General features: G+C 41.9%; 1 protein-coding gene across 1 annotated transcript in view; it reads left to right on the forward strand.

Annotated features, from left to right (window-relative positions):
- Positions 1–3,545, forward strand: part of ngfrb (nerve growth factor receptor b) — a 219,135-nt gene extending 215,590 nt beyond the window's left edge. Inside the window, exons 5-6 of the mRNA XM_060939350.1 lie at positions 2,452–2,612; positions 3,244–3,545. Coding sequence (XP_060795333.1) covers positions 2,452–2,612; positions 3,244–3,545 — 463 coding nt within the window. The remainder of the gene's footprint in view (positions 1–2,451; positions 2,613–3,243) is intronic.
- The last annotated feature ends 14,836 nt before the right edge of the window (positions 3,546–18,381 follow it).

Genomic DNA, 18,381 nt, shown 5'->3' on the forward strand with positions numbered 1-18,381 from the left:
GTCGTGTGGATGTAGCCTTAGTGAACATTCTCAAAGGCCTGCAAAGCCTGCATTCCCAATCTAGCTGTTATTTTGATGGCCTATCAGTAACCTCCCAAAGCTCTAGTCTAGGCTACAGCTAACAACCCAGGAGCTAGTCTATACATGAATTAGGATTTTTTCATAAGAGACCAATTGCAACTAAAACCATGCACTCGTATTATTTCTGACTGTCGTTTGGATAAAACAAATTTGTAAACGTGAGGTGATTAATTTCATTTAGGCTACTTCACTTGAAACATTAGTGATCAGTATGGATGCTAGGCGGCCAAAAGAATTGATAATGAAGGCACATTTTACTCAACAGTGGAAGGTTTTAACCAAACAATAAATATAACGTTTACACAGGTAAATGCACATATCTACTTACCACCACATGCTTCCACAGATTTGATGTGGAAGTTTTGTAGACTGATAGCTCTGTACGGCAGGGCAGGCACATTTTGCATTGCATTATTATGTTATTGCCTCGTTTGTGTTTGAATGCAAAGCACTGGCTGAGGTGGGGTTTACATTAGACCGTATCAGCGGATCATCAGATTAACATTTTTAAAACGATTCGCATGCACACAGCAACGCCAATACACGGATACGCTCGGCTCCGCAGGCATCCTGCACTCCAAATCACTCCGCCCTGAACAGCGAGTGCCCTCTGGAGGGTGCGCACTCCGGCCCTGCGCAGCTCACAGAGCGCGCGAGTGAAGCGCACGAGCAGTGATTCGGGACTGAGCCGCTGTGTGTGTGATCCCAGTGCATATCGGGCATGCGCGTCACTTACCACTTGCAAGTGGAAGGATGGCAAGCCTAAAGACAGTCATAACTACACAATGGGCAGTATTTGCATCAGTATTTGCAGTATTTTCATACTTTTATACTCTTTAATGAAAGGTGATACAAGGCGGAAGTCCGCGCCGTTTTTCAGCAGTCGCGTCACATGACCAACGCCAGCGAATCAGGAAGGTGGATGTCACAGTGACGTTGTCCAATGACGACGCCAGCTAGAGCTCAGCACAGCGTATCCGCGTATTCTGAATGTTTACACAGCACCGGACCAGACACGATCTGGATTGAATATGTGGACCCTGGCGGATTCCCGTTTCCCGGCGTTTCCAGGCGTTTTAATGTAAACGGACAGTGCATCCGCGAAGAAAACGAGACAGATACGGTCTAATGTAAACTTGGCCTGAGATACGGCCAAGGATTTCCCTCGCTGTCTGGTGCATCTGTTCCACGGGAATTCTCTTCTTGGCAATCCTCAACCTCCTCCATGACCTCCTCTATCTCTTGCTCGGCTACCTCGGCACCAGCCATCATCCAACATAGATGTAGGCTAATATGGATATTCCGCACCTGCGCCAGTTTCCTTTCAGTTCAGGCCAATTGTTTTTTTTTCCCCGCATTTAATTTTTTTACTCAGTAACGGGCGGTTTTCGAATGTAGCGAAGTAAAATACTTGGTTCAAAATGTGCTTGAGTAAAAGTAAAATTACCCATTTCAAAAACTACTTAAAAATTACAAATTACACAAAAAATCTACTTAATTACAGTAACGTGAGTAAATGTAATTTGTTACTTTCCACCTCTGTAAATAACATAAGTAAACGAGACTGTCAATGACAGCGTAGCTCACTCCGGCTCTGTCTAGTCCAGAAGGAATGATCTAAAGTGGGTTACCTTGCACAATAAATGTTGCAAGCTATACACACTATATATAAGCTATATATAGATACTATATACACCCTAGGAATACCTACCTATTTGCCAGAAAGAATACAAAACGGCAAGGAATTGACAGAAAAGAAGCGATTTTTGTTGAACTGCTCATTAAGGCTTAATTAGTCCATAACTTCATTAATACTTGTCATTAAGCAAATTTGGGTAGAACTTATATGCACCTTAGGTACCCCTACATTCATGCCAGAAAGAATCAAAATCAGAGAAGACTTGATGGAGAAGAAGTGATTTGTGTGGAAACTGCTCATTAGGGATTAATTACTCTATATCTTCATTATTAATTGCAATTATGCAAATTTGGGTAGCAGCTCTATGCAGCCCAGGCAGACCTACCTTCCTGCCAAAAAGAATAAAAATCAGTGAAGAATTGAGAGAGAAGAAGCAAATTTTTTTTTTTGTGAAATGTGGATGATGCCGGATGGACGATGGACAACACATGATGGCATAAACTCATCGCCTGTCAGCCAGATGAGCTAATAATTTTGCTGCAAAATTATTAGCTCATCTGGCAATATGGTCCATAAAATCTATTCATCCTGTATTAATCCTGTCACTGAATGAATTGAATTCTTTCTTTTAGCGTGAGTGAGGAGAATATACAGTGTGAAGCCATAAAAAATAACCTGATTCTCATCTCTCACACTGTGTGTGTGTGTGTGCATGCACGCGCCTGTTTCAGGTGGAAGAGCTGCAAACACAACAAACAAGAAGGTAATAATCGATCAGGTACGGAGAACCTGAGTCAAACGCCGTCACCTGAGGGAGAAAAACTGCACAGTGACAGTGGCATCTCTGTTGATAGCCAGAGTTTACAGGAGGGACAAGGCCTGCCACACACAGGTATACACACACACACACACACATGAACATCTCTCCACCCTGCTCTGGAATCTGTACACACATCTATCACTGAGACCAAGAAACCAAGAATGAGTACTGTGAATTTTTTAAAAAGGTTCTTTAAAGATTCATTGAGTAATTAAGAGGTCTCATTTTCCTATAAGGTTCTTTGAACTCTTTCTGATCAAGAAAATCCTCCACTTTTGGAGGATTCCTTTAAAGGTTCCCCAAAGAAAAAGTTGAAGGAACCTTAAGAACATAATTGACATGGTGACTTGATGAAACACAGATGTGAGTGTTGCTGTAACTGATCTCGTTATTAAATCAAGCAAACTATCATGTAAAAGAAGGCAACCGGATATGCTTTAGGAACAGCAACATCACTTCCTGCTACTTAGTTCAAAATGGTCTGTAGAAATGTCGAAAACATTCAGATGTTTTTCAACTGTTGCTAGGCAACTGGGAAATACAGATACCGAACATGTTATTGCAAACAGATGCCAATATAGACCTTTAAAAAATATAGATGTACTGGAACTTTAGGAATGTTGAGCTGAAGCTTGAGCTGAAGTTCACTTTCGGGTTCTTTGAATTAAGTTGAATTCATATATAAAATCGCTCTCTCTCTCAGTGGTGAAGATTGACGGAGGCCTGAGTTTTCTGCTGCATGCTCGTGAAGAACTGGAAAAGCTCCTGGATGATGAAGGACTCCTGGAAAATGACTGGTCCAGCCTGGCTGGCTTGCTCGGGTACGAAGAAGAGCGCATCGCCTCTTTCGGCCAGGAGGAGAGGCCGATCCGAGCACTGTTGAGTGACTGGGCGAGCCATGATTCTGCCAGTGTTGATGCACTGTGCACTGCATTGAGGAAGATCAACCGTGAAGATCTCGCTCAGGGCATCATGCCCAAGTCCACAGCTACCTCCATCGTGTGAGGAAACATACACTTCTGCTCATCAAGCCATATCTCCGCTTACACAACACAATCACATGCTCTACACTAATGTATTACATGGTCCAGTTGTGCACATTTAAAATGTTAACACTACCAAGCCTCAACATCAGATTGTCAGGTTTCGCATGTACCATTCATTTATAACCAGCAAGCCAACATGCATCATTAGCATGACCTCACTAATCTCTGCGTTCACACAGGACCGATGCACCGAAATTAATTATCTCCCAATTTAGTGATCAACGGTGAAGCAAAATGGGTGTCGGAGTTTTAACACAGAACTCGATCAGATTGAGAACATTTCATTTTCCCAGCGTGAAATATAATCACAGTGAATTTGGTTTAATTTAACAATGTGGCTTCCACCCTCATTATTTAACAGCTTATACAATAACACATGATGCAGCGCATCTTATTATTTTATCACTTATTTATTTTTTATTGTGTGCACAGTTCAAGAAAGACACGAAACACTAGAAAAATGTGCCTGCTGTTTGAACGATAAGCTGAAAAAGCATGCATACGTGTATAGCTCACTTTAAGCTAATTCATCATTTTACCAGCAAAACAGTTTTGCTCCTCAAGATGAACACCGATTAAGAAATGCCTCTTTCAGTCTCCTCTGTGGCCAATGCTATTACAGATCCTCACTACACGTGCTTAACTCTGAATATGGCTCTCAGTGATCAGTAAAGATTTCGAAGTTAAGCGAAAGCTTGGTGCTAGATCAGTCAGCGATTTAGCAATTTGGGTGAAGAACAAAATGAGTCGTGTGAACGCAGGGTAGCTCGGTGCTTCATCTACTGTTTGTGAATCCACTCAGACAAAACTTCAGGACATGAATATATTCAACAGTTCACTCTATTCAAACCCGTTTGTACTGTTAATGCAGTATTATTTACCTCTGGTACACATGCTTTGGCGAATCAAAGTTTCATCCAATCTGTTGTTTCATGTTACATATGTTCAGTTAGAGGAAAAAATAAAACTAAACAGTGGTGGAAATTGTGTAAGATATGCCATAAATACAGTGGTGCTTGAAAGTTTGTGAACCCTTTAGAATTTTCTATATTTCTGCATAAATATGACCTAAAACATCATCAGATTTTCACACAAGTCCTAAAAGTAGATAAAGAGAACCCAGTTAAACAAATGAGACAAAAATATTATACTTGGTCATTTATTTACTGAGGAAAATGATCAAATACTACGTATCTGTGCATGACAAAAGTACAGTATGTGACCCTCTAGGATTAGCAGTTAATTTGAAGGTGAAATTAGAGTCAGGTGTTTTCAATGGAATGACATTCAGGCGTGAGTGGGCACACTGTTTTATTTAAAGAACAGGGATCTATCAGAGTCTGATCTTCACAACACATGTTTGTGGAAGTGTATCATGGCACGAACAAAAGAGATTTCTGAGGACCTCAGAAAAAGCGTTGTTGATGCTCATCAAGCTGGAAAAGGTTACAAAACCATCTTTAAAGAGTTTAAACTCCACCAATCCACAGTCAAGACAGACTGTGTACAAATGAAGGAAATTCAAAACCATTGTTACCCTCCCCAGGAGTGGTCGACCAACAAAGATCACTCCAAGAGCAAGGCGTGTAATAGTCGGCGAGGTCACAAAGGACCCCAGGGTAACTTCTAAGCAACTGAAGGCCTCTCTCACATTGGCTAATGTTAATATTCATGAGTCCACCATCACCATTGGTGTGCATGGCAGGGTTGCAAGGAGAAAGCCACTGCTCTCCAAAAAGAACATTGCTGCTCATCTGCAGTTTGCTAAAGATCACATGGACAAGGCAGAAGACTATTTGAAAAATGTTTTGTGGACGGATGAGACAAAAATAGAACTTTTTGGTTTAAATGAGAAACGCTATGTTTGGAGAAAGGAAAACACTGCATTCCAGCATAAGAACCTTATTCCATCTGTGAAATATGGTGGTAGTATCATGGTTTGGGCCTGTTTTGCTGCATCTGGGCCAGGACAGCTTGCCATCATTGATGGAACAATGAATTCTGAATTATACCAGTGAATTCGAAAGGAAAATGTCAGGACATCTGTCCATGAACTGAATCTCAAGAGAAGGTGGGTCATGCAGCAAGACAACGACCCTAAGCACACAAGTCGTTCTACCAAAGAATGGTTAAAGAAGAATAAAGTTAATGTTTTGGAATGGCCAAGTCGAAGTCCTGACCTTAATCCAATTGAAATGTTGTGGAAAGACCTGAAGCGAGCAGTTCATGTGAGGAAACCCACCAACATCCCAGAGTTGAAGCTGTTCTGTACGGAGGAATGGGCTAAAATTCCTCCAAGCCGGTGTGCAGGACTGATCAACAGTTACTGGAAATGTTTAGTTGCAGTCATTGCTGCACAAGGGGGTCATACCAGATACTGAAAGCAAAGGTTTACATACTTTTCCCACTCACAGATATGTAATATTGGATCATTTTCCTCAATAAATAAATGACCAAGTATAATATTTTTGTCTCATTTGTTTAACTGGGTTCTCTTTATCTACTTTTAGGACTTGTGTGAAAATCTGAAATCTAAAAACATCAGTTTTACGTCATATTTATGCAGAAATATAGAAAATTCTAAAGGGTTCACAAACTTTCAAGCACCACTGTATGTGATGTTGAACAGTATGTGAGCAAATAACTAAAGCCATGCTGCCCAGAGGCTGAGACACTGTTGGCACCAAAAACTGCCTGGATGAACTTCAAAGGAGAAAGTTGAGCCTCAGATAAAGAGTTTTATAGATGCTGTGGTGAAAGGAGGAGAGGGAAAATAAGACTTGTGCTAAGAACGTGAGCTAATGCTAACAGATTTTCTTTTTGCTTTTTATATTCCATGACTTTTTGTTGCCATCATGATACCTTTTTTGTCACCATGGTAACTACATGTCATGATAGCTTTTTTTTTTTTTGTTAGGTAACCCTTTGTTGTCTTCATACATTTTGTTGCTATGTTTGTCACTATAAGTTTTTGTTACTGTCGTAACCCTGTTGCCATGACAACTTGGTTGTGTTGCTGTTGTCACACTATGATACTTTTTTGTTGTTGCTATGGTTAACTTGTCTCAATAACTTTTTTGTTTCCATGGTAACTCCATCTGTTGCCATGGAAGCTTTTTGTTGGCATGGTAACTCCTTTTTTTGATACCAGACTTGTGATAATCGAACATGTTTCCGTGATCATTTCCACTGGCCAAAAATTGATAATCACGAACAAGAAGATGATTTCAGTTTTCAGGTTCTTTTAGTCATTATGGTTTTTTTTTTAATTGTTTCGAGGTTTGAACAAACGGACACCAAGTGTTGGTGTCATGGTGGTCCAGTTAAAATGCAGCATATAAAATGCTAGTATACTGTTTTTTTTGTTTGTTTGTTTTTTTCTTGAACAGGAAGGAAAGTTGATCCTAGTCGTTACCTGACCAGGGTCATCACCATGACAAAAGAGCTTGGTCATACTGTACCTTCATGACCTAGATCAGGACTGATGAACATACAGTACACTCCAAAGAAAACAAGTACAAGCATGCGCACACACACACACACACACAGACAGACCGACAGACAGACAGAGGGAGAGAGCAACCCGATGCCCCATTTGAACAGTTTAACTTAACCAAAATCAAATGACTTAAATGAAGGCTGAAATAAATGAGAGAAACAGGACACCACATAAAAGGAACAATTTGACTGCTGCATTAATGCAAACCAGAAACAGCAAAGAACACAACATGCAAAGAATCACAGTACATTGTTCCTCAGGTGTTTTGGCTGATCTTAAATCAGAGGGCTGGAATTTTAAATGTCCATTAGCTAAGATAGGTTAGGTGTGTGAAGTCAAGTTTGAGTCTTCATTTTTGTACAGGAACTACGACGCTCAGCATCCCACTGGATAAATCCTCCAGCAGCAATGTCACCTCAGTCTGCTTTGTGGAGTTGTTCAGTGTCTCAAACAGACCTGCTGTTGTGGTTTATCACACAATAAACATGAATAAAAACTTTCAGAGCTAAACACAATTGTAGTATGAAACTGCAAAGATGAAGATGTCTATTAATGAGACATCTAGAGTTCGACCAGATTTAAAGTATATACACATATATACATCCTTTTTGTCCAAGTCATGCCTTTTTCTCAAACAACTCTTGACAAGTTAATGACCTGCATGTGTTACTAATAAAGGTACAGAGCTGAATGAAAAAGTGAAACAGATATCCAGACATGTAGAATTATCACAAGGTTTTACACTACAACATTTTTAAACCTTTTAAACATCAGGATCATTGTCCACTGTACGTAAAGCGTTTTTTTTTTTTTTTTACTTTGTGCCATCTCTGACAGAGGATGTAGTGTATTGAGTTAATGGGAAATTGCAAAGACGTTTAGACTCAAACAGCTCTGTTCATGGTGAATAAGAGATGACAGGAGGCTTGTGTTAGGGGTCGAGGGTGTATGGTTCTCTTTTGATTCTGACAGTGTGGAATGACTGGCCGTAAATCCTCAGGAGACAGTCAAAGCAGAAGTGATAAACCGGTCTGGGCAAATGTTTTATTTTATTTCAATCACCTATTCTTCAGGTGTGCTAAAAGGTCACTTGGTTCTTTCTACATAAAGCAGTATATACAAACGATTCAGTACTGTTCATTAAATTAAACTAAATGTAGATGGAAATTTGCTAAAAGCTTTATGTAGCAAACAAAAAATAACTGTTAGTGCAGTGTTCTCGAGAGAAATCTAGTTGTTACTAGAATTTTTCATCTTCACATTAGAAGCTCTTATACAGCAAGATCTCATCTCATCTCATTATCTTTAGCCGCTTTATCCTGTTCTACAGTGTCGCAGGCAAGCTGGAGCCTATCCCAGCTGACTACGGGCGAAGGGCGGGGTACACCCTGGACAAGTCACCAGGTCATCACAGGGCTAACACATAGACACAGACAACCATTCACACTCACATTCACACCTACGGTCAATTTAGAGTCACCAGTTAACCTAACCTGCATGTCTTTGGACTGTGGGGGAAACCGGAGCACCCGGAGGAAACCCACGCGGACACGGGGAGAACATGCAAACTCCACACAGAAAGGCCCTCGCCAGCCACAGGGCTCAAACCTGGACCTTCTTGCTGTGAGGTGACAGCGCTAACCACTACACCACCGTGCCGCCCTACAGCAAGATTGTATTTTAATTTTAGGAGAAAAACTGCTCAATCTGACAATTTGAGCTCATGACAGCCAGTGATGGAAAACAAAAATGTTTTCTTGAAAAAGTTTTCCTGAAGAAGAGAATTTGAGCAAACCAATAATTTTCTTTTCTTTTTTTTAAGCAGAAAAGATTAAAACTTCAAATTCCATACCAGTTCTCAGTTCACTTCCTCAATAGTCATGTCATTGAGGGCACCTGCACTGGAAATTCTCAAACACAAGCATTGTCAGGAAGCAAGTTATTCAAAAAGATTGTTATGAAAAACAAAAGCATAGTGAAATGCCTACCATCCGAAGCACGCTCATCGAACTAATGTTTAACAAATAGCTCTCAACAAAGTACTTAGGATAAGTTGACCCGCTGGCCAGTCAGCCAAATTATCAACAAACCATTAAACCATGGCCTAATGGTTAGAGAAGCAACTTTGGGACCAAAAGGTTACCAGTTCGATTCCTTGGATCAGCAGGAATGGCTGAAGTGCCCTTGAGCAAGACACCTAACCCCCAACTGCTCCCCAGGCTGCTCTGGACATGTTGTATGTCACTCTGGATAAGATTGTCTGTTAAATGCCATTAATGTAATGTAATATAACAAAAAAATAAAGTCAGTCCCTTCCATTACACATGAATAGTCACCAGGCCATCCAGCATCATAGGATTTGTCTGCCATTTTTGTAAAAGGGGTTGCTTTGGGAACCTGAAGCATAATAAAACTGAAGTCAGACAGGAATACTCTGAGATACCAATGATAAATCCAACTGGAATACTCGCAGGTACTAAAAATAAATCAGGCAGGAATACTCTGAGACACTAAAAATAAATCAGGCAGGAATACTCTGAAACACAAAGTAAATCAAGCAGGAATATGCTGAGATACTAAAAATAAATCAGGAAGGAACACTCTGAGATACGGTGAATAAATCAGGCAGGAATACTCGGAGATACTAAAAATAAATCAGGCAGGAACACTGAGATACTACTAATAAATCAGACAGGAATACTCTGAGAGACTAATAATAAATCAGGCAGGAATACTCTAAGATACTACTAATAAATCAGGCAGGAACACTCTGAGATACTAAAATAAATCAGGCAGGAATACTCTAAGATACTACTAATAAATCAGGCAGGAATACTCTGAGATATGAAAAATAAATCAGACAGGAATACTCTGAGATCATAAGACACTAAGACCAGTCTTAGAAACAGGCTAAATGTGAAGGGAAAACTATCCATTGGAATCATTTGCAGTACATTTTGGGACCCATAATTGTTTCCCTCATAAAAGAAAAGTCTTTAAAGTTTCTACTTTAGAAAGATGTCCATGAGGGAAAATAAATGGGAAATTTCCGGAAGCAAGCCTTCTGAAAAAGGGGGTGGTCACTGTTGAGTTCTGTATAATCATTTTACCTCAATCACAAGATCAATAGTTAATTCCATTATTTCTGTCTCACAAAGGTAAAATTACATCAAACAATATTTATTACAACACAACCATCCGGAGGCTGAAGGCGGAGTCTTCAGGATCCTTAATGTTTATTTGCTGCTTTCAGAGAAATATGAAAAATATAAAGAACATAATAATATATAATTATAATATAAATATATAACTTTGTTCCTTATTATTTACATAAGCTAATTTAATTTTAGCTAGCTCACACAAAACACATCTGTATCTAAATTACACTATTTTGGCCTGCTGTATTAATATTATGTTCTTAAAATGGTTTTCTCACATGTAGTATATGTATTTATCTATCTTATGAATCAACAACATGCTTGACATGCTAGCTACTGATGATAAAACATTAGCATATGCAATACAAAACAGTTTAACAGAATGCATGTTTGCATACTTGCTATGACACAAGATGAAATGTGATAGAAGTCCTACTGTGTCTTAAACCACATCAGCAAGTCTGCTTAAAACATTCTGGGTGAAACAGACGCAGTATGTTAGTTACATTAGCCTCGTAGCCAATGTGTAGTGTAGAATAATGAAGCAAATATAGTATCACACATCAGAGGCCTTTTTTTTTTGCCAAGACTCTTGTTTTTTTTCATCAAATTGTTGAGATTTTTTGACCAATAATAATGTAATCTATGCAAACACACAAACAGTTTAAACATCTCGCTTGTAATGAAGGTGTTCCCTTTTTTAAAAGAGGAAGTTTCTAGTTTTCTTATGAAGAAGTGTTGTTAGGTTTTTCTCTTATTTACATTTACTTGTCTTGTTATTATTATGAGATTAAGATGTAGCACTGAAAAGTATAAATATATCAAGTCTCACAAGTGCCTGAAAGAAACATCAGGTTGTGTTTTTGTTCAAATATCTTTGTTGTTATTTTTTATTTTCACAGAAATTCACATGTAATTCAATTACTCAGTGCTGTGCCATGGCGCATGCCTCGATTTCTTGAATGACAGACACCACTAGGTCAACAAGGGGTGGAGCTTAAATTGACCACATGACCTTGAACGCATAAAATCCTGGTTTTATTTATACATTTGTAATGTAATTTCATAATGTTAGCTAACCTAAATGCAACACTACTTTTACACAACATACTATAGCTAACTATTCTTGAGATTTGCTAATATTAACAAATGTTTGACCTGGTTTGCTAGCTAACATTGTGCTAAGCATTATATTTTATGGTCAAAATATAATCTATGAAGACAAGATTGTTCAGAGCAAGCTTGATAACTGTATAATATTTAATGTGTTTATAATAACATGTATTTATAGTATTGTTAAATGCATAATACATATATAATTATGCTGTATGGAAGTTAATGGTCACAGATCAGATTATTGATTGGCTAATTGAATGTTACTAAAGCCCCACCCCTTGTTCACTGAAAAACACCTGTCATTCTGTAAGGCTGTGCTTTTTTATTTCTGTCAGAACATTCCAGTTAATCCTGTGATTATTGTTCCAGTTAGCTGTTCTTGTCCCAGAGATGCACGTCTTATCTGCGTAATCGTCACACTGCTTTCTGACAAAAGCTCGTCTTTGGATGTTGACAATATGACACACTGGTTTTGGTCTTACAGATAAGATGCAAAAATCATCGCTTTCAATCTTGCACTTATTTGAATCGCATGATGGAGATGAAGCAAAGGAGGTGAAGGAGGAGACACCAGATGGCTTGTGGGTACTTTGTCCTGGAAGTGTTCTGAGGAAGGAAATAATGTGCAAAATTCTCAATGTTCCTTGTATTTACTTCTATGTAATTCACTGTATCATATCATATAAATGTGAATTCGCTAGAATTCTTGATAAAATGGTTGAGGAAATAAACTAATTTGAGTTGCAACACCATATGCATTTGTCATGACTTTTATTTTGTTTTTCATTAAGCGGTCAGGTCAGGGGCATGGCCTAAGGTGTGAAGGTGAAATTGTACATTAGAAGTAATTTGGATAAAAATAACCTTTACATTTACTGGACATGTTGAGTTTTGGTTGAGGGTTTTTTCCCATTATTTATTTATTATTATTATTTTTAATGAGAGTAGCCATCCTGAATGATGAAGAGATTATTTATTTGAAATCCATGTTTCCATGATTGACATTCATTCACATCCTGTGTTGTAGGCAGATGCTGGATCATCTTATTTTGGTCTTCAGTTTGAGAATCGTCTTGAAACTTGGCACGGACCAATACATCATGTGATGATAAATCGCAAGACAAATTCATGACGATTCAAATAAGTGAAATTAAAAAAAAAAAAAAACAAGAATTGTGATTGTTATCAGACTGCATAAGCTTGTAGTTTTTCTTAGCTGTAATTGTGTTGTTTAGACAGCAGAGGGCATACATAATAATGTACAATACAGGGAAGGCACGCGACTTCATCGTAGGTGGAAGTAACACAGCTCTAATGCTGTGAAAACACACAATAAACAGAGGTAGAATGTGAAAGAGGTGTTGTGTAATTCTGTACAAATAGATTTAACCAGAAATCAGAGCTCTTCTTTTACAGTCTGCTGAAAGATAAAGAGAAGCAAATGGAGGCAGAACAAATGTTCATAAAAGTTTATTCAGTGAAGGTATATTTACTATTAACTTTTTTCATTTGTACTAAAAGGAATATTTTAGTTAATAAGCTATTATATTTTACTCCAACCTTTGCAAATGTGGGTAAATAATTATTGTTGGATATTAAGAAAATGAAACCAAAAGGTTTATTTTTTTCTTTTTAATTGAACAAATGGTATATTTAAGTTGGTAAAGAATAGAAAAATAAATGCTGCTTTTTGGGAATAAAATTTTCTACATTATTTATTTATTTAGAAAATATTGTGGAGAAATCGAATTGTGAACCCACTATCGTAAATCAAATTTTGAACTGGGTGAATCATTACATGGATATCAGAAACTAATGATGAAAGACATTAGAATTAAAATAACTCAGTACTTTGTCCAAATGTACCTGTACCTGGAAGTATTTTCTGCTCAAGTGCAGGGACTTTGTCCTCTGTACCATTGGCTCTGATGCAGCTGACTCACATTCCCCACTGATTGTGACCTTGGTAATCACAAGGTACGTTGTGAGATACAAACAGAAAGTGGAATGTTGAGTTCAATCCTTAATGCCAAATAGACATGTAAACATGAATTATTTCCCAGAACTAATTACACTACATGTGAAAACACACTCAAGAAACACACATCCTTACAGTCTTTATTTAAAAAAAATATCTTGTGGATCAGTTTGTACAGAAAAATCATGTACTGTTTCTGCACAGCTGTTGATGAAATGTAGCTTACAAAATCATGTGGCAAATAAAGAACTTTTTGGACATAATTCTAAAAGCTGTGGTTGGCACGATTAAAAAATGACAGAATATCAGAACACATGGTAAAGCATGGTGGCGGGAGCATCATGCTATGTGGCTGTTCATGCAATGATAGTTGGTTTGCATTGGTGCAGTTTCCAAAACCTTTTTTTCTTTTAAAAACAGGAATTTCACAAAACAACTCCCTCATGACCTTTCACTTAGCAAAAAGTAAAGATTTAAAAATTTAATTTTAACTCGGATTTAAATTTAGCAGACATTGTCTGACATTGACTGACATTGTCTGACATAGACATTGTCACAAAGCAGCTTTACAGAAATTTAAAGACTTTAAACATGAGCTAATTTTATCCCTACCCTAATCTATACCCAATGAGCAAGCCTATGGCGATGGTGGTAAGGAAAAACTCCCTCATATGACATGAGGAAGAAACCTCGAGAGGAACCAGACTCAAAAGGGAACCCATTGTAGGTACAGCACATCTCTACAACTAAGTTTCCCATAATTCCCTCACTTCTTGCCCCCAATGATATCTGCTTCATCTCAGCTTTCACTGCACCACGATTGGCTTATCTCATCTTTCTGTTAGGACTTGGACTGTTTTGGCCTCTAGAGGCCGCTGGTATTTCCTTTTCGTGTCATATTTATTTTGGCCTCTAGAGGCCGCCACTGTTCCTGTGTTTTGTGTTTTTTTTTGTTAATTGCCTGTTTGTCCTAATTATCTTCACCTGTGTCCTTAATTAGTTTGTGTATTTATACCCCCTGAGTTCAGTCCTCTTGTCACGGAGTCTTTGTGCTGTTATGTTTATCTCCAGTTTCCTTTGTACTGTGTTTTGTGGATCTTCTGAGCTTTTGCATTTTTGCCTTTTTCTTTTTGAATTATACTCTTTGTTTTTGTTTTTTGTTTTGCCCTGGATTGTATATAGTGTACATAGTAAAAATAAACCTTTTGTTACTTTTTCTACTTCCGCCTCACGCCTCTGCATTTGAGTCATTCCCCTGGTGGCCTAGTGGGGGTTTGCTGGATCATCACACCAACGAACCAGGTTCGAATCCCAGCAAAACCCTAACAGAAAGACTCCGTCATGACCGACTCAGCAGAGGCTGCTTCAACTGTCTACCCGGCCAACCTTCAGGGAATTATGGCAGCTTTGACACGCTTCGGAGCGACCATGGACGCTCATGGACGTACGCTCACCAGCCAACGTGAGGCCCTTGCTCGCCACGAGGAACTGCTTCAGCAAATTGGGAAAACCCTGGCACAGCTGACATCTCTGCCTGCATCTCCTGCTCCTGATCCAGTTCCTGCTCCTGATCCAGCTCCCACTCCTGCTCCAGTGCCTCCTGCCATGCTGCCTTCTTCACCTCGCGAACCCAGCCTTCCTGCACCACAGAGGTATGACGGCAAGCACAGTGAGTGCCGAGAGTTCCTTACCCAGTGTCAACTCACCTTTGAGCTTCAGCCTACCACCTACACTACGGATCGCCGCAAGATTGCCTTTGTGATCACCTTATTAGCTGGTAAGGCGCGAGCCTGGGCTACTGCTATCTGGCAAAGACAGGGACCTGAGTGCTTTGATTTCCAGCTGTTTTCTGAAGAGATGCTTCGGGTCTTCGATCAGGCAGACATCAGTACCGACGCAGCCCGAAAGCTCATGTCCATCCGGCAAGGAGGAAGCGTCGCAGATTACGCCATCTCGTTCCGAACACTCGCAGCAGTAAGTGGATGGAACGAGACTGCCCTGGTGTCAGCCTTCCACCATGGTCTGTCTGACCCTATCAAGGACGGTCTGGCCTCTATTGGATGCCCAAGTGACCTCGAAACCCTCATCTCACATGCTATTCGTCTGGACAACAGGATGAGAGAACGCCACCAAGCCTTGAGCCCCCCCAGCCTCCCTACCTCTACCTGGAAACCATCTACCTCCTTCAGTGACTGTCCAGAACCCATGCAAGTGGGTCGTACTCGCCTCTCCGCATCTGAGAGAGAGCGCAGAAGGAGGGACAAGTGCTGCATCTACTGTGGCAAGCCTGGTCACTTCCGAGCATCATGTCCCGAACTCTTGGGAAAAGGACCGCCCCGTCCAGCCGAGGGAGGGTTGTGACAGGGCCTACCCTCTCTCCCGGACTCCCTGGCCAAGGAATCTACATCCCGGTCTCCATCTCCTGGGGTGAGTCTGTCCACTCTTGTCAAGCTTTGATAGACTCAGGGGCAGCTGGGAACTTTATGGATATTCACTTCGCCCAAAGCATCAATATACCTACTGCACCTCTTGAAGTCCCTCTGTCTGTGTCTGCCCTCGATGGCCAAGCGTTAGGTGATGGAAGAGTCACTCAAGTTACTTCTCCAGTCTTCCTCCAGTCTCAAGGTCACAAGGAAGAAATATCCCTGCACCTGATTCATTCACCTGAGTTCCCAGTTATTCTAGGCCTTCCTTGGCTTACTCGCCACAACCCTCGCATAGACTGGGTAACAAGCCAGGTTGTGGAATGGGGCCCTGCATGCCATGCCTCTTGTCTGCTCTCTAGCTCTCCTGTGTCTCCTGCCGAGCCCCCTGATCTCACCGAGTTATCTCAAGTTCCCACAGAGTACTGGGATCTCAAGGAGGTATTCAGCAAGAGCAGGGCCGCCGTTCTTCCTCCGCACCGGGCCTACGACTGTGCCATCAACTTGCTCCCTGGGACTACCCCTCCTCGTGGCAGACTGTTTTCCCTCTCTCAGCCAGAACGCAAGGCTATGGAGGAATACCTCAAAGACGCCCTGGTCTCTGGGTTCATTCGACCCTCCACCTCACCTGCTGGTGCCGGCTTCTTCTTTGTCGGCAAGAAGGATGGGGGGCTTCGACCATGTATTGACTACAGGGGCCTGAACAAGATCACTGTGCGCAACCGATATCCCCTTCCGCTGATGTCCACTGCTTTCGACCTGCTCCAAGGCGCCACCGTCTTCACCAAGTTGGACCTATGGAACGCATACCACCTCATCCGTATCCGACAGGGAGACGAGTGGAAGACTGCCTTTAACACCCCGTCTGGGCACTACGAATACCAGGTGATGCCCTTTGGACTCACCAACGCACCAGCTGTTTTTCAGGCCCTAATCAACGACGTCTTAAGGGACATGATTAACCTGTACGTCTTTGTCTACCTCGATGACATCCTTATCTTTTCCAAGACCATGCAGGAGCACCGCCACCATGTCCGCCAGGTTCTCCAGAGGCTGCTACAGAACAATCTGTTCGCCAAGGCCCAGAAATGCGAATTTCATGTTCCCGAGGTCTCCTTTCTGGGATTTATTGTACGGACAGGCCAACTCCAAATGGACCCTGCCAAGACCCTGGCCGTCCGGGACTGGCCTACTCCCAAGTCCGTTAAGGAGGTTCAGCGGTTCTTAGGATTCGCTAACTTCTACCGCAAGTTCATCAGGAACTTCAGTTCTGTGGCAGCACCCATGTCAGACCTCACCAAAGGGACAGGTGGATCTTATGGCTGGTCTCCTCAGGCAGAAAAGGCGTTCAAAGACCTCAAGGCCCGCTTCTGCATGGCACCCATTCTGGTCCTCCCGGACACCTCCCAACCATTCATCGTGGAGGTGGACGCCTCGGACAGTGGTGTCGGCGCGGTACTCTCTCAACGTTCGGAAGGAAAGCTGCACCCCTGCGCTTACTTCTCCCACCGCCTGAGTCCTGCGGAGTCCCGGTACGATGTGGGGGATCGAGAACTGCTAGCGGTCAAACTGGCCCTTGAGGAGTGGAGGCACTGGCTGGAGGGAGCGCAACATCCATTCCTGGTTTGGACTGACCACAAGAACCTGGAGTACCTCCAGCAAGCCAAGAGACTGAACCCTCGACAGGCTAGGTGGGCCCTGTTTTTCAGTCGGTTTGACTTCACCCTCTCGTACCGTCCCGGCTCCAAGAACACCAAACCTGACGCACTGTCCAGGCTGTTCTCTGCCACTAACAGGGAGAATGAAGTCGGGCCTATTATCCCGGTGTCCCGGATTGTGGCCCCTGTCCGCTGGGGTATTGAGGAGGCTGTTCGACGAGCCCAACGCCAGGACCCTGGTCCTGGGACGGGGCCACCGGGCCTCTTGTACGTCCCACATCAAGCCCAGGCCAAGGTTCTCCAGTGGGTTCACTCTTCCCCTCTCACCGCCCACCCGGGAGCTCGGAGGACCCTGGACTTCCTGAAAAGACGCTTCTGGTGGCCTAACATGGAGCAGGAAGTAAGGTCATTTGTCCTGTCCTGTGAGGTTTGCACCAGAACCAAGAACCCACGACAGCGTCCCCAGGGTCTCCTGCATCCTCTGACCATTCCCCGGCGTCCCTGGTCCCACGTGGCAGTCGACTTCATCACGGGTCTCCCTGAGTCACAAGGTAACATGGTCATTTTGGTCATTGTTGACAGATTCTCCAAGGCCTGCCGCTTCATACCTCTGTGCAAACTCCCCTCTGCTCTTGAAACAGCGAAACTTATATTTAATCATGTCTTCCGAGTCTTTGGTCTTCCACAGGACATCGTCTCAGACCGAGGGCCCCAGTTCTCCTCCCGAGTGTGGCATGGGTTCTGCAAGGTCATCGGAGCCACTGCCAGCCTCTCCTCTGGGTTTCATCCACAGTCCAATGGTCAGACGGAGAGGCTCAACCAAGACCTGGAAACCACCCTGCGTGGCCTGGCTATGGATAACCCGACATCGTGGAGCACCTGGCTGCCATGGGCAGAGTACGCCCACAACACCCTGCAGTCATCGGCCACCAAGCTGTCGCCATTCCAGTGCCAATTCGGGTT

This window comes from Neoarius graeffei, chromosome 14 (genome assembly GCF_027579695.1).
Source record: "Neoarius graeffei isolate fNeoGra1 chromosome 14, fNeoGra1.pri, whole genome shotgun sequence".
Taxonomy (NCBI): Eukaryota; Metazoa; Chordata; class Actinopteri; order Siluriformes; family Ariidae; genus Neoarius; species Neoarius graeffei.